Consider the following 21,967-nt stretch of genomic DNA (forward strand, 5'->3'; position numbering starts at 1 on the left):
ATAACTTTACTGAAAGTAGGATGTTTTTATTGGGTGTCCCTAATAAACTGGTAACTGAGTGTATGTCCAGTACAGTACTTCAGGTGAATTTGACCGCAGTAAAAGTGTCAACAGCGTTTTAAAACTCGCAAGCACTAAAATGTAGGTTTTTAGGGTCTCTGATAAAACTTGAAGTTCTTCTTTGTTTTGTCAAATGATTCTGTCCCGCGGTGAAGAATGACCCGTCATGCTCAATTCCTCTGACCAATCAGCATCATTTGTGTTTTCTCCATCCCTGTGAGGTGGAACTCTTGTGTTTTGTTGCGATGCCTGCTGATCCAATCCCCAAGCAGGCTTCATTTGTCTCCGTCTGATCTCTCCGCAGCTCTCCGTCCCCAAAGATTGTGTTCAACCGTCTGAACGGGAAGCGCTACCACGGTGCAGCCACACAGACGCCCGCAAGCCCAGCGGAGGGATTCACGCCTGCACATAAAGAGAACGTCAGGTTTGTGTGTGAAGGTGAGATGTGTGTGTGTGTGTGTGTGTGTCGGACTGGGACATCGGGGTGGGCAGATAATCTCCTGCTTTCTCTCGGTCTCATTCATTTTCTTACTCCTTTACCTCAACTTCCTGACTGAGCAGCAGGTGTAAATGAATGACTTGCTGAGCTGAGTCAGCATGAATCAGTTATCTGTGTTCCTCCTGGAGTGCAGCCAGTACAGACCGCTCTGTGGTGTCCTTTTGTGACTTTGTCACCTATAGCGGAAAACCTGTCTATCGAGTTGTTCCGAGATAGAAAACCTGATGAGTGTCACAGCGAGAAGAATGCAACACATGTTTAGAAAGCCTAATAACAAATAAGATGTTGGGGTGTGTATCAGCCGGCATCAGCAATCTCTGGCTACTTCTTTCTATTTACTCATCACTTCTTTGTGCATGTTTTACTGAGTCAGTCATAATCCGTTGTGATTTTATTGTTATATTATTATACGAGGGCTTTGCATCTTCTATAATAGTCGTTTAATACTCCACTTATATCAACTGAGACACTATAGGGTCATGTTTGTATTATTAATACTAATAATTATTATATACTGAAAGAGCTTACGTTGTTATTTGTAGCCGACAGCATCAGGATGCTGGTACATATTATGCACCAGGACAGAGAGACACATCTGATTCTCCACATATAATAAAAGATGATGGGGATATTGAGATTCGGGATCCTTCTCTAAGAAATTTAGAAGCGTGTTTTTCTTTTAAAACGCGGGTGCTGCCATATTATTCATTCTAACCCTAGAGGCTTTTCGAGTTTGACGCTGGAAAACCTTCACATTTTAGCAAATAAAACACAAAACATGGACCAGTTTAGTCTTCGTGTAACTATTTATATTACCTTCAAGTGGACAGTGCTATACAGATGCAGTCTCAAAGTCAGCTGCTGCTTTGATGCAGTGGCTACTTTATTTGTGATGGAACATGTTTTTGCATTTCAGGGTCAAGTTCAGAAATGTAGACAGAAAAGAAAGAAACGTTAAAGTGTAACTTCACCCCAAAAGTCTGCGCACTGCAAAACATGCGTCGACAAATACGACAGCTACAGCAGCTTAGGAAACTGTGTGTGTGTGTGTGTGTGTGTGTGTGTGTGTGTGTGTGTGTGTGTGTGTGTGTGTGTGTGTGTGTGTGTGTGTGTGTGTGTGTGTGTGTGTGTGTGTGTGTGTGTGTGTGTGTGTGTGTTCGCAGGAGGTGGAGCAGAAGCTGGGAGACGGCGAGTCAGCTGACAGCCAGGGGCCCGTTCAGTACACCGAGAAGACTCCCAGTGCTGCGATGAAGAGTGAGTACCTCCAGCTCCACTATTTTAATCAGCGCACTGTTCCCACTCACTCACTTGCTAAAAGCCTTCAAAGAGCACAAGACAATATGCCGGTCTGATGGTTAATTGACCTGTAGCTGTAATATTTGGATTACAGTATCAGAGTAAAACTAATTAACCGCACCGACCTCTGAGCGACTCTTCAGGCTGCTCCTCTTGGGTCTGAAGAGGACATCCTTACAGTCCAGTTTGAGGTCTGAGTCCACGCGAGGCATCTTGGCTGGCCAGAACACCGACGACCAGGATGAGGATGATGAGTATACAGAGGAGACTCTCCTGAGGAAGGCTGCTGCAGCAGTGGTGGTCGCTGGTCCCAAGCCCCAAACACAGAACCCGAGCCTCCAGGCGGCCAGCGTATTTATAGCAAAGGGGGGCCCAGCTCAGCCCCGGCCCCCATGGCTTTATTTGGGCCTGGACTCTCTCCCCTCTATCCCCCTTGCTCTCTTTCTCCCTCCACTCCTCCGGCGTCCTCTCTCTCCCCCCTCTCCTTCAGCAGAGTGGCAGGAGCAGCAGTGGCCAGGCGCCTGATGCATTACACACTCTAGCACACACACACACACACACACTCCCTCTTACACCCACATACATGATAGAATTGTAGTGGGTTGTGTGCTGCAGTGCTGAAGAGCACACCTGCTGTCCAGTTGGGGCATTGCTCCCTGAGCTAATGGCAGACAGCATAGAGAGAGAACAGGGGGAGGGGGAGGGGGAGTGGTAAGTAATTCATTAGTCTTGGATTGTGGGCAATTGGGTGTTGTAACACTTTTCTTTGTAATTGTGTTTTCATATTCATCTTTCCTTGATCAAATGTGTTTTTTTAATAGTTAATACATCTGTTTCATATTTTGTTTCACAATTACATAAACTATTCACATGAAAGACAAGAAAATACATCAAAGTTTAACCATTTAGTGCACCTGCAGCTGTGATCCCTTCTGTTTAGAGCGTATCGCATAGTCTATTCTTACATTTTCTATTCTAAAAGATCCCTTCCTCTCAAAAATGTGTGTGGAAATCTTCCAGTGCGCATACACTGAGAGTGGACTGGGAGACATCTTTCATGCTAAATTAACATAACAGTTTGAAGTGAAATCATAGAAATAAAAATGATGGGCATGAAGGCAAGTTGTTTTGAAAAATTACACAATATTTTTCAAGCTCCACTCCACGGAATTTAGAATGCAGAGTTGCCATGGTGACATCTGATTTGACATTTGATGTTCTAGAACTTGTGATGTCATAAATGTATTACATCACATGTGACTTTGATGTTCTAGAACTAGAATTGATGACATCACATTCTTAGAGTCTATATAAATGATATTTCTCTAGACAGAATCACACACCCACAGCAAGATAAGCACCTCTGAATATACTCAACTTGGATACTATTTGGAAACATTTGATAGGAAAAATGTCCAGTTATGATTCAGATGAATGGAATGCATGGGATGAATCAGATGGATTCTCAGACACAGACAGCTCCAGTGATGAGAGCGCAGACTCTTCACAAAAACCAATTCAGATACTAGAGCATAACATACTCTGCAACAAGTCTGTACAATACCTTGTTTTAGACTTAATTGGACAAGGATGTTTTGGCAAAGTTGCCAAGTGTATCAATTTAACAACATACGAGACTGTAGCCATCAAGATCAACAAAGACGTTGAAGATCACGTCAGAGAAGTGAAAATGCTGGAACAACTCAGGACCCTTGACCCAGAGAAAAACAACTTGGTGACATTCAAAGACAGTTTCACATTCGAAGGCATGTCTTGCATCGCCTTCCAGAAACTGGACATGAGCCTTTTGGATTTGATGTGTGAGAGACAGTCACACCTGACCCTTAATGAAATCCGCCCCATAACACGTCAGCTACTTGTGGCATTTGAAGCCCTGAAGGGTATCGGCATCATTCACACAGACCTGAAAGCTGACAATGTTATGCTCGTCAACCACCAGCATGAGCCCTTCAGGCTGAAATTAATTGACTTTGGTTTGGCCAGGTCAGTATCAGAAGTAAGAGAAGGAATGCTTGTGCAACCTTGTGCATGCAGAGCTCCAGAGGTGACCTTGGGCCTCCCCATATCTGAAGCCATCGACATGTGGGCACTGGGCTGTCTCCTGGCAAAAATGTACTACGGCCGGAACCTCTTCACTGACTACTCATCATACAACGTAATGAAAACTGTTTGCCATCTACTTGGCCAGCCAGAAGACCACCTGCTGATTGCTGGAATGTACTCCAACCAGTATTTCAACAGGGAACACTCCTCTCCCAATTCAAGATGGAGACTAAAGACATCAGAAGAGTACGAGGAGGCAACCGGTATCCAGCCAATTTCAAAGTGGAGTTTCGACACTGGCAAAACTTTGGATGAAACAATAGAGTTCTACTCAATTGTAAATAATTGTGTTGAAAAGGAAGACTTATTGGCATTTTTAAATCTCCTAAAACGGTTGCTCGATCCAAATGCTGCAACAAGAATCACCCCCGGTCAAGCCCTAAACCATCGTTTTGTTACACTGGCTCACCTGGTAGATCACATGGACACCTCTTATGCAAATACTGCCTATGATTTGATGCTCGTCTCCCCCCCATATGATTCAGATGAATGGGATGAATCAACTGACTCTTCACAAGAACCAATTCAGAGACTAGAGCATAACATACTCTGCAACAAGTCTGCACAATACCTTGTTTTAGACTTAATTGGAGAAGGATGTTTTGGCAAAGTTGCCAAGTGTATCAATTTAACAACATACGAGACTGTAGCCATCAAGATCAACAAAGACGTTGAAGATCACGTCAGAGAAGTGAAAATGCTGGAACAACTCAGGACCCTTGACCCAGAGAAAAACAACTTGGTGACATTCAAAGACAGTTTCACATTTGAAGGCATGTCTTGCATCGCCTTCCAGAAACTGGACATGAGCCTTTGGGATTTGATGTATGAGAGACAGTCACACCTGACCCTTCATGAAATCCGCCCCATAACACGTCAGCTACTTGTGGCATTTGAAGCCCTGAAGGGTATCGGCATCATTCACACAGACCTGAAAGCTGACAATGTTATGCTCGTCAACCACCAGCATGAGCCCTTCAGGCTGAAATTAATTGACTTTGGTATGGCCAGGTCAGTATCAGAAGTAAGAGAAGGAATGATTGTGCAACCTCGTGCATGCAGAGCTCCAGAGGTGACCTTGGGCCTCCCCATATCTGAAGCCATCGACATGTGGGCACTGGGCTGTGTCCTGGCAGAAATGTACTACCGCCGGAACCTCTTCAATGGCACAACATCATACAACGTAATGAAGACTGTTTGCTATCTACTCGGCCAGCCAGAAGACCACCTGCTGAATGCTGGAATGTACACCAACCAGTATTTCAACAGGGAACACTGCTCTCCCAATTCAAGATGGAGACTAAAGACATCAGAAGAGTACGAGGAGGCAACCGGTATCCAGCCAATTTCAATGTGGAGTTTCGACACTGGCCAAACTTTGGATGAAACAATAGAGTTCTACTCAATTGTAAATAATTGTCTTGAAAAGGAAGACTTATTGGCATTTTTAAATCTCCTAAAACGGTTGCTCGATCCAAATGCTGCAACAAGAATCACCCCCGGTCAAGCCCTAAACCATCGTTTTGTTACAATGGCTCACCTGGTAGATCACATGGACACCTCTTATGCAAATGCTGCCTATGATTTGATGCTCGTCTCCCCCCCATATGATTCAGATGAATGTGATAAATCAACTGACTCAGATGGATTCTCAGACACAGACAGCTCCAGCGATGAGAGCGCAGACTCTTCACAAGAACCAATTCAGATACTAGAGCATAACATACTCTGCAACAAGTCTGTACAATACATTCTTTTAGACTCGGTAGATCACATGGACACCTCTTATGCAAATGATGCCTCTGATTTGATGCTCATCTCCCCCCCATATGATTCAGATGAATGTGATGAATCAACTGACTCAGATGGATTCTCAGACACAGACAGCTCCAGCTATGAGAGTGCAGACTCTTCACAAGAACCAATTCAGATACAAGTGCATTGATTGGTCTATCACTGAAAGGGGAAGTGAATTCCTTCTTCAGATGTTTCGACTAATTTACATGGCTCACCTGGTGGATCACATGTACTTGATGTACATGTGATCTACCAGTTGAGCCATCACATTCTTTTGTATCTGAATTTAATGTCGTGGCTCACCTGGTAGATCACATGTACTTGGTGTACATGTGATCTACCAGGTGAGCCATGACATTCTTTTCCATGACTTTCTGTTGATCCCCTGAATTAGTTTAGCCTGAGGTTTTCTCCGGGTTCTCCGGTTTCCCTCAAAAAATAAATAGGTTATGTTGATTGGTCTATCACTGAAAGGGGAAGTGAATTCCTTCTTCAGATGTTAAGACTAATTTACATTCTTTCATAAAAATACATACACTTTTGGGCGTTTTCTGGTTTCGTCCCACAGTCCAAAGTTGTCTGTGTCAGCTTTAAGAAAATAGTGATGTGGCCTAATAAAAAAGAAAAATATATATATATATTTATAGTGATTTATGATTAGTTATTAGTTATTAGGCATTAAATTCAGATATTCATGGTAAAGAATGTCGTGGCTCACCTGGTAGATCACATGTACACCAAGTACATGTGATCTACCAGGTGAGCCATGACATTCTTTTCCATGACTTTCTGTTGATCCCCTGAATTAGTTTAGCCTGAGGTTTTCTCCGGGTTCTCCGGTTTCCCTCAAAAAATAAATAGGTGATGTTGATTGGTCTATCACTGAAAGGGGAAGTGAATTCCTTCTTCAGATGTTAAGACTAATTTACATTCTTTCATAAAAATAGCAGTCAGAGTTCAAGTGGAAAGATATGGAAGAAATTATGGCATTTTTAGTTTTTGTTACTTCGCTTTGTTTTTTTAACATCAAATGGCAGAAGGACGAGAAGCTGATTTAGTGGCGGAGTTACTGGGAACGCCTTTCTCAAGAAGGACATTAAGCTGCCTGAGCAAAGCCGCTACACGACACCAAAGTACGGCGGGACACTTGCAAGCTACGGTGCTCTTAAAAACGTTTGGACGGACCCGAGTGGATCTCCAGAACAAGTTCGCAGGGAATGAAAAAGTTAAGAAGAATAGGGTAATTCTGAAAAGGACCTCTAGCTGGAACTGAAACGCACGGATGTACTGCACAGCAGAGTTATATCTGGAGCCATCGACATGTGGGCACTGGGCTGTGTCCTGGCAGAAATGTACTGCGGCCGGGACCTCTTCAATGGCACAACATCATACAACGTAATGAAGACTGTTTGCCATCTACTCGGCCAGCCAGAAGACCACCTGCTGAATGCTGGAATGTACACCAACCAGTATTTCAACAGGGAGCACTGCTCTCCCAATTCAAGATGGAGACTGATGAAGGGTATCGATTCCTTAAACCTATTCGTGGTACTCCAGCATTTTGGCAGGGAGCTAAAAAAGATTTGGTGGCATGTGTTCGACAAATGGGTCTCCCAACGTGGTTTGGTTAATTTTCATCTGCAGATATGCGATGGCCAAATCTCATTTCTAGTTCATTGAAACAACAGGGTAGAACGCAAACTGCAGAAGATTTACAGTGGGCCGACAAGTGTGAGCTCTTGAGTTGTAATCCTGTTACTGCAGCACGGATGTTTGATTATCGCTGGCATATCTATTTGAAGGAAGTACTTAAGTCTCCATTGAATCCAATAGGAAAGATGACAGACTTTTTTTATCGTGTTGAATTTCAACAACGTGGTTCACCACATGTGCATTGTTTATTCTGGATCGAGAATGCACCTCAAATAGATAAAAACACAGATGATGAGGTGATTCAGTTTATTGACAAGTATATCACATGTGGATTACCATCACATGATGAGTTCTTGTTAGACATTGTAACATCTGTGCAGCAGCATTCCAAAAGACATTCCAAAACGTGTAGAAAAAAGAATACTGCTTGTCGATTTGGTTTTCCAAGACCACCTTCCAATCGCACGTTCATATGTCGCAGTTCACCTGAAGATGATAGCCCAAAAGCATGCAACTGTGATGAAATGAATGCAAATGACTTGACAGTGTCAGTGTGTCAATCAAAATCAAGAAACAAATAAACAAAAAAGGGTTGCTGCGAAAGAGTTGATGTCAAAATTAAAAACTGCTCTCTCAGATGAGTCAGTGAAATCTGATTCTGTGAATCAATTGTTTGACAGTCTAGGTTTGACTCAGGATACTTTTGAAGCTGCCTACAAATGTATGGGGAAAAATACACGTGCTGAAGAGGCAAGTTGATGAGGTATGGGTCAATCAATATAATAAATAAAAGAATATGTCAGTCTACTGCTTTAGGGTTAAAGAATGTAAGACTTTAACTGTGCAGGCCTCAAACACTTTTTCGTTGATGATTCTATCAGTTCTGCATCCAGGTGTCTTGTTATCTGTTTGTTCCTGTGCATTGTTTCTGTCTTTAAAGACGGGGACACACACAGGGGTCATGATTGCGGTATTTCCCTTGATGGGCATCAGCTGAAGGGCATGACCCTCTGCAGGCATATATGATGTGTGATGGTTCACAGGTTCATTCCGTCTCTGCAATACTGTGACTTAACTCTTTGACCAGGTCACAGTGACATCAAAGGACGCATCTGGCTGGGTGTATCCATGGTTTATTGTGGGGCAAACTGATAACAAAGGGGTTTGTAAACAGGCCATAAAGTGCCTTCAGGTTATCGTAAAGACAGGACACTATGCTTCAAAGAAAAACATCTGCCTTGACTGGTTTCCTTCTTCTGTTTATTCTTGTTTGCGAACCAAGATAACAGCATGCTGGCTGGGTATAAATGTCCATGCATTTGAATGTGTCGTGAGAGCACCTCTTGCAGATGACGGTGATGTATCTGTGAGACTGTGTTCTCTTTGCTTGCAAGCAAATAAATTGACTATTACAACTTTGATCGTTCATCCAGACTCTGTTTCATTTGACATTGATTTGATAACACTTTGACACTCTTCTCCCGACTATTCATAGAAATATTCCACAACAACCCTCATCCATTTTATTCATTCTTTAGTTTAGGCATATAAAATTGTATGATAACGTTTGTTGGTTGCAATATTAATTGATTTGATCATTTATTATTTTGATTTAATAAACTCTGTTATACTTTAAGGAGCAGTCGTCTGTGATTACTTGTGCATATGTATTTGATAAAACTGTATGTAGTAGCCTGTGCTCGAACTTAAAACCTTCACTGTCACTGAATGTATAGTCATACGCAGACTATTGACATTATGAGTGACTACTAATTATGAGACTTAGTTTTATCGTTTGGTTATTGGTCCCTGTTCGCAGGGTGGTGCCCCGTTGTTATTAATAAACATTAATAATTGTTACATACATTAATAATTCTATTGATGTCAAGAGTTTCTTAAATGCTGATAACCCAAACACGCTCCTTTAGATCCCAACACTGTGTATACTTGCACAATAGAGATGTTTGTGCTCAAGAGGCAGCCTATAGAGTTATGAATTTGCATCTTAAAGAATGTTCCAGAAAAGTTGTATTTGTCCCAACAGGGGATAATGTGGTTAAAATGAGTTTGCCATTAAATGTCTTAAAGGAAAAGGCGAAACACAAAGAGCTGACATCAGAAGATATGTGCATGCCTGGTACAGGTGAACGATATAAAAATAGGCCAAAAGGTGACACCTTTAATAACATGTTTGGCAACATTTGCATCAGAATATAGAATGTTGTCTAAAAACGAAAACTCTCAAACAAAAATTGGTTTGAGCAACAACTTAGGATACAGAACCAAAAGAACACGATCACCAGATGCAGTTGTACGTTATGCGCGTTTTTCTGAAACAAAGTGTCCAGAAGAATTTTATCAGAGTAGACTTCAGTTATTTGTACCATATCGAGTCGACGCCCAACTAAAACCCAAAACATTTGAAACATTTGTACAGTTTTATATGACTGGTAAAATCAAATATACTGATAGCTCCAAACTTTCCGTCAAAACAATTGTTGCAGACTGTAATTTTGTAGCTGATTGTGCAGACACGTGTATAGCGTTAACATGGAAGCATGTAATGGTCAAAGGAGACACGTGTTTAATATGAGGAATGCTTTTGTCATTACAGAGACATCATTTGGGGAAACCAGAGCAGTCTTGCGATGCACCCAAGAGGAGGCTTGTTCATCAGCAGGTTTGTGAGGTTTCATTTATTTGCTGAAAAACACGGAAATATTCATGATCATAATAGTAAGGCTAGCGTTTGTGTAGCAAGGATGTCCATAATATTTCTTCTGCTGTATATTTCAGGTTGTCAAAGAATGTTCTGTACGTCTCTGGAGGTTCAGCAGTGCCATCTTGGATGCCATGGATGCTGTTGTGCCATCGCATCTTCCAAGCCCAGCCGCATGCCCACCAGTTTGGGCATGAAGGCAAGTTGTTTTGAAATATTACACAATATTTTTCAAGCTCCACTCCAAGGAATTTAGAATGCAGAGTTGCCATGGTGACATCACATGTGATGTTGCCATGGTAACATCACATGTGACTTTGATGTTCTAGAACTAGAATTCATGACAACACATTCTTAGTCTATATAAATGATATTTCTCTAGACAGAATCACACACCCACAGCAAGATAAGCACCTCTGAATATACTCAACTTGGATACTATTTGGAAACATTTGACAGGAAAAATGTCTCAAAACTAAACGAACAAGGAGTTTCAGCCAATGAAACCCATTTATGATTCAGTTAATTGGGATGAATCAACTGACTCAGATGGATTCTCAGACACAGACAGCTCCAGTGATGAGAGCGCAGACTCTTCACAAGAACCAATTCAGATACTAGAGCATAACATACTCTGCAACAATTCTGCACAATACCTTGTTTTAGACTTAATTGGACAAGGATGTTTTGGCAAAGTTGACAAGTGTATCAATTTAACAACATACAAGACTGTAGCCATCAAGATCAACAAACGCGTTCAAGATCACGACAGAGAAGTGAAAATGCTGGAACAACTCAGGACCCTTGACCCAGAGAAAAACAACTTGGTGACATTCAAAGACAGTTTCACATTCGAAGGCATGTCTTGCATCGCCTTCCAGAAACTGGACAGGAGCCTTTTGGATTTGATGTGTGAGAGACAGTCACACCTGACCCTTAATGAAATCCGCCCCATAACACGTCAGCTACTTGTGGCATTTGAAGCCCTGAAGGGTATCGGCATCATTCACACAGACCTGAAAGCTGACAATGTTATGCTCGTCAACCACCAGCATGAGCCCTTCAGGCTGAAATTAATTGACTTTGGTTTGGCCATGTCAGTATCAGACGTAAGAGAAGGAATGATTGTGCAACCTTGTGCATACAGAGCTCCAGAGGTGACCTTGGGCCTCCCCATATCTGAAGCCATCGACATGTGGGCACTGGGCTGTGTCCTGGCAGAAATGTACTGCGGCCGGGACCTCTTCCATAGCAAAACATCATACAACGTAATGAAAACTGTTTGCGATCTACTCGGCCAGCGAGAAGACCACCTGCTGAATGCTGGAATGTGCACCAACCAGTATTTCAACAGGGAGCACTCCTCTCCCAATTCAAGATGGACACTAAAGACATCAGAAGAGTACGAGGAGGCAACTGGTATCCAGCCAATTTCATAGTGGAGTTTCGACACTGGCCAAACTTTGGATGAAGCAACAGAGTTAGCCTCAAATTTTAATATTTGTGTTGAAAAGGAAGACTTAATGGCATTTTTAAATCTCCTAAAACGGTTGCTCGATCCAAATGCTGCAACAAGAATCACCCCCGGTCAAGCCCTAAACCATCGTTTTGTTACAATGGCTCACCTGGTAGATCACATGGACACCTCTTCTTATGCAAATGCTGCCTATGATTTGATGCTCGTCTCCCCCCCATATGATTCAGATGAATGGGATGAATCAACTGACTCTTCACAAGAACCAATTCAGAGACTAGAGCATAACATACTCTGCAACAAGTCTGTACAATACCTTGTTTTAGACTTAATTGGAGAAGGATGTTTTGGCAAAGTTGCCAAGTGTATCAATACAACAACATACGAGACTGTAGCCATCAAGATCAACGAAGACGTTGAAGATCACGTCAGAGAAGTGAAAATGCTGGAACAACTCAGGACCCTTGACCCAGAGAAAAACAACTTGGTGACATTCAAAGACAGTTTCATGTTCGAAGGCATGTCTTGCATCGCCTTCCAGAAACTGGACATGAGCCTTTTGGATTTGATGTATGAGAGACAGTCACACCTGACCCTTCATGAAATCCGCCACATAACAAGTCAGCTACTTGTGGCATTTGAAGCCCTGAAGGGTATCGGCATCATTCACACAGACCTGAAAGCTGACAATGTTATGCTCGTCAACCACCAGGATGAGCCCTTCAGGCTGAAATTAATTGACTTTGGTTTGGCCATGTCAGTATCAGACGTAAGAGAAGGAATGATTGTGCAACCTTGTGCACACAGAGCTCCAGAGGTGACCTTGGGCCTCCCCATATCTGAAGCCATCGACATGTGGGCACTGGGCTGTGTCCTGGCAGAAATGTACTACGGCCGGAACCTCTTCACTGACTACTCATCATACAACGTAATGAAGACTGTTTGCCATCTACTCGGCCAGCCAGAAGACCACCTGCTGAATGCTGGAATGTACACCAACCAGTATTTCAACAGGGAACACTGCTCTCCCAATTCAAGATGGAGACTAAAGACATCAGAAGAGTACGAGGAGGCAACCTGTATCCAGCCAATTTCAAAGTGGAGTTTCGACACTGGCCAAACTTTGGATGAAACAATAGAGTTCTACTCAATTGTAAATAATTGTGTTGGAAAGGAAGACTTAATGGCATTTTTAAATCTCCTAAAATGGTTGCTCGATCCAAATGCTGCAACAAGAATCACCCCCGGTCAAGCCCTAAACCATCGTTTTGTTACAATGGCTCACCTGGTAGATCACATGGACACCTCTTATGCAAATGCTGCCTATGATTTGATGCTCGTCTCCCCCCCATATGATTCAGATGAATGGGATGAATCAACTGACTCAGATGGATTCTCAGACACAGACAGCTCCAGCGATGAGAGCGCAGACTCTTCACAAGAACCAATTCAGATACAAGTGCATTGATTGGTCTATCACTGAAAGGGGAAGTGAATTCCTTCTTCAGATGTTTCGACTAATTTACATGGCTCACCTGGTGGATCACATGTACTTGATGTACATGTGATCTACCAGTTGAGCCATGACATTCTTTTGTATCTGAATTTAATGCCGTGGCTCACCTGGTAGATCACATGTACTTAGTGTACATGTGATCTACCAGGTGAGCCATGACATTCTTTTCCATGACTTTCTGTTGATCCCCTGAATTAGTTTAGCCTGAGGTTTTCTCCGGGTTCTCCGGTTTCCCTCAAAAAATAAATAGGTGATGTTGATTGGTCTATCACTGAAAGGGGAAGTGAATTCCTTCTTCAGATGTTAAGACTAATTTACATTCTTTCATAAAAATACATACACTTTTGGGCGTTTTCTGGTTTCGTCCCACAGTCCAAAGTTGTCTGTGTCAGCTTTAAGAAAATAGTGATGTGGCCTAATAAAAAAGAAAAATATATATATATATTTATAGTGATTTATGATTAGTTATTAGTTATTAGGCATTAAATTCAGATATTCATGGAAAAGAATGTCGTGGCTCACCTGGTAGATCACATGTACCTGGTGTACATGTGATCTACCAGGTGAGCCATGACATTCTTTTCCATGACTTTCTGTTGATCCCCTGAATTAGTTTAGCCTGAGGTTTTCTCCGGGTTCTCCGGTTTCCCTCAAAAAATAAATAGGTTATGTTGATTGGTCTATCACTGAAAGGGGAAGTGAATTCCTTCTTCAGATGTTAAGACTAATTTACATTCTTTCATAAAAATAGCAGTCAGAGTTCAAGTGGAATGATATGGAAGAAATTATGGCATTTTTAGTTTTTGTTACTTCGCTTTGTTTTTTTAACATCAAATGGCAGAAGGACGAGAAGCTGATTTAGTGGCGGAGTTACTGGGAACGCCTTTCTCAAGAAGGACATTAAGCTGCCTGAGCAAAGCCGCTACACGACACCAAAGTACGGCGGGACACTTGCAAGCTACGGTGCTCTTAAAAACGTTTGGACGGACCCGAGTGGATCTCCAGAACAAGTTCGCAGGGAATGAAAAAGTTAAGAAGAATAGGGTAATTCTGAAAAGGACCTCTAGCTGGAACTGAAACGCACGGATGTACTGCACAGCAGAGTTATATCTGGAGCCATCGACATGTGGGCACTGGGCTGTGTCCTGGCAGAAATGTACTGCGGCCGGGACCTCTTCAATGGCACAACATCATACAACGTAATGAAGACTGTTTGCCATCTACTCGGCCAGCGAGAAGACCACCTGCTGAATGCTGGAATGTACACCAACCAGTATTTCAACAGGGAGCACTGCTCTCCCAATTCAAGATGGAGACTGATGAAGGGTATCGATTCCTTAAACCTATTCGTGGTACTCCAGCATTTTGGCAGGGAGCTAAAAAAGATTTGGTGGCATGTGTTCGACAAATGGGTCTCCCAACGTGGTTTGGTTAATTTTCATCTGCAGATATGCGATGGCCAAATCTCATTTCTAGTTCATTGAAACAACAGGGTAGAACGCAAACTGCAGAAGATTTACAGTGGGCCGACAAGTGTGAGCTCTTGAGTTGTAATCCTGTTACTGCAGCACGGATGTTTGATTATCGCTGGCATATCTATTTGAAGGAAGTACTTAGGTCTCCATTGAATCCAATAGGAAAGATGACAGACTTTTTTTATCGTGTTGAATTTCAACAACGTGGTTCACCACATGTGCATTGTTTATTCTGGATCGAGAATGCACCTCAAATAGATAAAAACACAGATGATGAGGTGATTCAGTTTATTGACAAGTATATCACATGTGGATTACCATCACATGATGAGTTCTTGTTAGACATTGTAACATCTGTGCAGCAGCATTCCAAAAGACATTCCAAAACGTGTAGAAAAAAGAATACTGCTTGTCGATTTGGTTTTCCAAGACCACCTTCCAATCGCACGTTCATATGTCGCAGTTCACCTGAAGATGATAGCCCAAAAGCATGCAACTGTGATGAAATGAATGCAAATGACTTGACAGTGTCAGTGTGTCAATCAAAATCAAGAAACAAATAAACAAAAAAGGGTTGCTGCGAAAGAGTTGATGTCAAAATTAAAAACTGCTCTCTCAGATGAGTCAGTGAAATCTGATTCTGTGAATCAATTGTTTGACAGTCTAGGTTTGACTCAGGATACTTTTGAAGCTGCCTACAAATGTATGGGGAAAAATACACGTGCTGAAGAGGCAAGTTGATGAGGTATGGGTCAATCAATATAATAAATAAAAGAATATGTCAGTCTACTGCTTTAGGGTTAAAGAATGTAAGACTTTAACTGTGCAGGCCTCAAACACTTTTTCGTTGATGATTCTATCAGTTCTGCATCCAGGTGTCTTGTTATCTGTAGCTGTCTTTGTTCCTGTGCATTGTTTCTGTCTTTAAAGACGGGGACACACACAGGGGTCATGATTGCGGTATTTCCCTTGATGGGCATCAGCTGAAGGGCATGACCCTCTGCAGGCATATATGATGTGTGATGGTTCACAGGTTCATTCCGTCTCTGCAATACTGTGACTTAACTCTTTGACCAGGTCACAGTGACATCAAAGGACGCATCTGGCTGGGTGTATCCATGGTTTATTGTGGGGCAAACTGATAACAAAGGGGTTTGTAAACAGGCCATAAAGTGCCTTCAGGTTATCGTAAAGACAGGACACTATGCTTCAAAGAAAAATATCTGCCTTGACTGGTTTCCTTCTTCTGTTTATTCTTGTTTGCGAACCAAGATAACAGCATGCTGGCTGGGTATAAATGTCCATGCATTTGAATGTGTCGTGAGAGCACCTCTTGCAGATGACGGTGATGTATCTGTGAGACTGTGTTCTCTTTGCTTGCAAGCAAATAAATTGACTATTACAACTTTGATCGTTCATCCAGACTCTGTTTCATTTGACATTGATTTGATAACACTTTGACACTCTTCTCCCGACTATTCATAGAAATATTCCACAACAACCCTCATCCATTTTATTCATTCTTTAGTTTAGGCATATAAAATTGTATGATAACGTTTGTTGGTTGCAATATTAATTGATTTGATCATTTATTATTTTGATTTAATAAACTCTGTTATACTCTAAGGAGCAGTCGTCTGTGATTACTTGTGCATATGTATTTGATAAAACTGTATGTAGTAGCCTGTGCTCGAACTTAAAACCTTCACTGTCACTGAATGTATAGTCATACGCAGACTATTGACATTATGAGTGACTACTAATTATGAGACTTAGTTTTATCGTTTGGTTATTGGTCCCTGTTCGCAGGGTGGTGCCCCGTTGTTATTAATAAACATTAATAATTGTTACATACATTAATAATTCTATTGATGTCAAGAGTTTCTTAAATGCTGATAACCCAAACACGCTCCTTTAGATCCCAACACTGTGTATACTTGCACAATAGAGATGTTTGTGCTCAAGAGGCAGCCTATAGAGTTATGAATTTGCATCTTAAAGAATGTTCCAGAAAAGTTGTATTTGTCCCAACAGGGGATAATGTGGTTAAAATGAGTTTGCCATTAAATGTCTTAAAGGAAAAGGCGAAACACAAAGAGCTGACATCAGAAGATATGTGCATGCCTGGTACAGGTGAACGATATAAAAATAGGCCAAAAGGTGACACCTTTAATAACATGTTTGGCAACATTTGCATCAGAATATAGAATGTTGTCTAAAAACGAAAACTCTCAAACAAAAATTGGTTTGAGCAACAACTTAGGATACAGAACCAAAAGAACATGATCACCAGATGCAGTTGTACGTTATGCGCGTTTTTCTGAAACAAAATGTCCAGAAGAATTTTATCTGAGTAGACTTCAGTTATTTGTACCATATCGAGTCGACGCCCAACTAAAACCCAAAACATTTGAAACATTTGTACAGTTTTATATGACTGGTAAAATCAAATATACTGATAGCTCCAAACTTTCCGTCAAAACAATTGTTGCAGACTGTAATTTTGTAGCTGATTGTGCAGACACGTGTATAGCGTTAACATGGAAGCATGTAATGGTCAAAGGAGACACGTGTTTAATATGAGGAATGCTTTTGTCATTACAGAGACATCATTTGGGGAAACCAGAGCAGTCTTGCGATGCACCCAAGAGGAGGCTTGTTCATCAGCAGGTTTGTGAGGTTTCATTTATTTGCTGAAAAACACGGAAATATTCATGATCATAATAGTAAGGCTAGCGTTTGTGTAGCAAGGATGTCCATAATATTTCTTCTGCTGTATATTTCAGGTTGTCAAAGAATGTTCTGTACGTCTCTGGAGGTTCAGCAGTGCCATCTTGGATGCCATGGATGCTGTTGTGCCATCGCATCTTCCAAGCCCAGCCGCATGCCCACCAGTTTGGGCATGAAGGCAAGTTGTTTTGAAATATTACACAATATTTTTCAAGCGCCACTCCAAGGAATTTAGAATGCAGAGTTGCCATGGTGACATCACATGTGATGTTGCCATGGTAACATCACATGTGACTTTGATGTTCTAGAACTAGAATTCATGACAACACATTCTTAGAGTCTATATAAATGATATTTCTCTAGACAGAATCACACACCCACAGCAAGATAAGCACCTCTGAATATACTCAACTTGGATACTATTTGGAAACATTTGACAGGAAAAATGTCTCAAAACGAAACGAACAAGGAGTTTCAGCCAATGAAACCCATTTATGATTCAGTTAATTGGGATGAATCAACTGACTCAGATGGATTCTCAGACACAGACAGCTCCAGTGATGAGAGCGCAGACTCTTCACAAGAACCAATTCAGATACTAGAGCATAACATACTCTGCAACAATTCTGCACAATACCTTGTTTTAGACTTAATTGGACAAGGATGTTTTGGCAAAGTTGACAAGTGTATCAATTTAACAACATACAAGACTGTAGCCATCAAGATCAACAAACGCGTTCAAGATCACGACAGAGAAGTGAAAATGCTGGAACAACTCAGGACCCTTGACCCAGAGAAAAACAACTTGGTGACATTCAAAGACAGTTTCACATTCGAAGGCATGTCTTGCATCGCCTTCCAGAAACTGGACAGGAGCCTTTTGGATTTGATGTGTGAGAGACAGTCACACCTGACCCTTAATGAAATCCGCCCCATAACACGTCAGCTACTTGTGGCATTTGAAGCCCTGAAGGGTATCGGCATCATTCACACAGACCTGAAAGCTGACAATGTTATGCTCGTCAACCACCAGCATGATCCCTTCAGGCTGAAATTAATTGACTTTGGTTTGGCCATGTCAGTATCAGACGTAAGAGAAGGAATGATTGTGCAACCTTGTGCATACAGAGCTCCAGAGGTGACCTTGGGCCTCCCCATATCTGAAGCCATCGACATGTGGGCACTGGGCTGTGTCCTGGCAGAAATGTACTGCGGCCGGGACCTCTTCCATAGAAAAACATCATACAACGTAATGAAAACTGTTTGCGATCTACTCGGCCAGCGAGAAGACCACCTGCTGAATGCTGGAATGTGCACCAACCAGTATTTCAACAGGGAGCACTCCTCTCCCAATTCAAGATGGACACTAAAGACATCAGAAGAGTACGAGGAGGCAACTGGTATCCAGCCAATTTCAAAGTGGAGTTTCGACACTGGCCAAACTTTGGATGAAGCAACAGAGTTAGCCTCAAATTTTAATATTTGTGTTGAAAAGGAAGACTTAATGGCATTTTTAAATCTCCTAAAACGGTTGCTCGATCCAAATGCTGCAACAAGAATCACCCCCGGTCAAGCCCTAAACCATCGTTTTGTTACAATGGCTCACCTGGTAGATCACATGGACACCTCTTCTTATGCAAATGCTGCCTATGATTTGATGCTCGTCTCCCCCCCATATGATTCAGATGAATGGGATGAATCAACTGACTCTTCACAAGAACCAATTCAGAGACTAGAGCATAACATACTCTGCAACAAGTCTGTACAATACCTTGTTTTAGACTTAATTGGAGAAGGATGTTTTGGCAAAGTTGCCAAGTGTATCAATTTAACAACATACGAGACTGTAGCCATCAAGATCAACGAAGACGTTGAAGATCACGTCAGAGAAGTGAAAATGCTGGAACAACTCAGGACCCTTGACCCAGAGAAAAACAACTTGGTGACATTCAAAGACAGTTTCATGTTCGAAGGCATGTCTTGCATCGCCTTCCAGAAACTGGACATGAGCCTTTTGGATTTGATGTATGAGAGACAGTCACACCTGACCCTTCATGAAATCCGCCACATAACAAGTCAGCTACTTGTGGCATTTGAAGCCCTGAAGGGTATCGGCATCATTCACACAGACCTGAAAGCTGACAATGTTATGCTCGTCAACCACCAGCATGAGCCCTTCAGGCTGAAATTAATTGACTTTGGTTTGGCCATGTCAGTATCAGACGTAAGAGAAGGAATGATTGTGCAACCTTGTGCACACAGAGCTCCAGAGGTGACCTTGGGCCTCCCCATATCTGAAGCCATCGACATGTGGGCACTGGGCTGTGTCCTGGCAGAAATGTACTACGGCCGGAACCTCTTCACTGACTACTCATCATACAACGTAATGAAGACTGTTTGCTATCTACTTGGCCAGCCAGAAGACCACCTGCTGAATGCTGGAATGTACACCAACCAGTATTTCAACAGGGAACACTGCTCTCCCAATTCAAGATGGAGACTAAAGACATCAGAAGAGTACGAGGAGGCAACCTGTATCCAGCCAATTTCAAAGTGGAGTTTCGACACTGGCCAAACTTTGGATGAAACAATAGAGTTCTACTCAATTGTAAATAATTGTGTTGGAAAGGAAGACTTAATGGCATTTTTAAATCTCCTAAAACGGTTGCTCGATCCAAATGCTGCAACAAGAATCACCCCCGGTCAAGCCCTAAACCATCGTTTTGTTACAATGGCTCACCTGGTAGATCACATGGACACCTCTTATGCAAATGCTGCCTATGATTTGATGCTCGTCTCCCCCCCATATGATTCAGATGAATGGGATGAATCAACTGACTCAGATGGATTCTCAGACACAGACAGCTCCAGCGATGAGAGTGCAGACTCTTCACAAGAACCAATTCAGATACAAGTGCATTGATTGGTCTATCACTGAAAGGGGAAGTGAATTCCTTCTTCAGATGTTTCGACTAATTTACATGGCTCACCTGGTGGATCACATGTACTTGATGTACATGTGATCTACCAGTTGAGCCATCACATTCTTTTGTATCTGAATTTAATGCCGTGGCTCACCTGGTAGATCACATGTACTTGGTGTACATGTGATCTACCAGGTGAGCCATGACATTCTTTTCCATGACTTTCTGTTGATCCCCTGAATTAGTTTAGCCTTAGGTTTTCTCCGGGTTCTCCGGTTTCCCTCAAAAAATAAATAGGTGATGTTGATTGGTCTATCACTGAAAGGGGAAGTGAATTCCTTCTTCAGATGTTAAGACTAATTTACATTCTTTCATAAAAATACATACACTTTTGGGCGTTTTCTGGTTTCGTCCCACAGTCCAAAGTTGTCTGTGTCAGCTTTAAGAAAATAGTGATGTGGCCTAATAAAAAAGAAAAATATATATATATATAGTCATAGTGATTTATGATTAGTTATTGTAATTGAGAATTTAGGAAAAATTCAAAGTGTTTTATGATGCAAGGCATCTCAAAGTGATTTGCTTCTAAAGGTCAACAGAGAACAAAAGTTATGATGAACTCATTTGTAACTTTAGTACAGTAGTACGGTGTAACATGCTCCCAAAGCAAGAGTCTGTCCATTCATGGATAAAGGCTGTGGTCTCACTGATCACTTTTCTCTTCTTGGAGAATGCCATGTGTTTGTGGTGAGGCAGAGTGGGCGGTAGAGTGGAAGGATTTTATAAATGCAGGGGACACCAACTGGGTCCCTAGAGATTGGTTGTTTCATCTGACATCCTGCAGCAAGGCCCTTTGCAGAGGTATACTCTAAAACAGGGGTGGGCAATTATCTTTTCCATGGGGCCACATGAGAAACAGAAAATATTATGGAGGGCCAGGCCAAAAGGCTGAACTCAATTCTGCATAATATTAATTATATTTCTTTGTAAAAGCAGTATATAGCATTGTTTTGACAAGCTGGTAAGACTGGTAAGAGTACTGCATGTTATGATTAAGCAATGAAAAAACGAGGTTGCCTTACAAAAAATGTAATTTATTCAATAAAACACCAAAACAAACTAAATGTGAACGTTTTTACCATTTGTGACTCATATTAGTGATCATTTTCAGGCACATTCACCCCAAAACACATTTTGAGTTCCATATACTGTTGGAAAGAGGTTCTTAGCTTTCTAAAGACACCACAATATTGTCTTTGTACTCCAAATAGTAAGATACATCATATTATAACGATTGTCACTGAACTGTGATTTTGGGAAAAAGGCCTCCAAAGAAAGTGTCCCAGTTCACTGCTAATTGGTGCCTTTACATGCCAGCATTTCTAGTCTAACCACCTCATCTGATTTTTCTCAGTTCTTTTTTCTTGTTCAGTGAGAGAAATCTAGTCTCTGTTGGGCTTTCACAAGTGCATCAAAGTCAGGTTGAATGTCTGAGGTGGAGATGCGAAGCACAGCTGCCAGATGATCATCCGTGAGAGAGGATCTATACCTGGATTTTGTAAACTTCATCACTGAGAATGTTTGTTCACATATGTAAGTAGAGCCAAAGAGAACCAACATATTCTGAGCATGTCTCCTTATGTTTGGAAAGTTCTCCTCCTTGAGAGAAGAGTAAAAATCCAGCAGTGATCCTGACTTAA

The 21,967-nt window shown here is 41.8% G+C and overlaps 2 protein-coding genes across 5 annotated transcripts in view; both read left to right on the forward strand.

The window, feature by feature from the left end:
• The window catches only part of LOC306784558 (uncharacterized protein), a gene marked incomplete at its 3' end in the record, with an annotated part of 45,317 nt that extends 34,913 nt beyond the window's left edge, over positions 1-10,404 (forward strand). Inside the window, exons 8-11 of the mRNA XM_079278592.1 lie at positions 365-509; positions 1,726-1,813; positions 10,044-10,109; positions 10,226-10,404. Of these exons, the coding sequence (XP_079134718.1) occupies positions 365-509; positions 1,726-1,813; positions 10,044-10,109; positions 10,226-10,404 (478 nt within the window). The remainder of the gene's footprint in view (positions 1-364; positions 510-1,725; positions 1,814-10,043; positions 10,110-10,225) is intronic.
• A 6,816-nt stretch (positions 10,405-17,220) lies between these two features.
• LOC306784290 (MAPK regulated corepressor interacting protein 2-like) overlaps positions 17,221-21,967 on the forward strand; it is a 28,180-nt gene continuing 23,433 nt past the window's right edge. For all 4 annotated transcript variants that reach the window (XR_013772353.1, XR_013772354.1, XM_079278194.1 and 1 more), the window contains exons 1-2: positions 17,221-17,283; positions 17,400-17,521. Coding sequence is in view for 2 of the 4 variants with exons in the window: in XM_079278194.1 (XP_079134320.1) it covers positions 17,252-17,283; positions 17,400-17,521 (154 nt within the window). In the remaining 2 variants the exon portion in view is untranslated. The remainder of the gene's footprint in view (positions 17,284-17,399; positions 17,522-21,967) is intronic.

Source organism: Melanostigma gelatinosum, assembly GCF_949748355.1.
Source record: "Melanostigma gelatinosum genome assembly, chromosome: 11".
Taxonomy (NCBI): Eukaryota; Metazoa; Chordata; class Actinopteri; order Perciformes; family Zoarcidae; genus Melanostigma; species Melanostigma gelatinosum.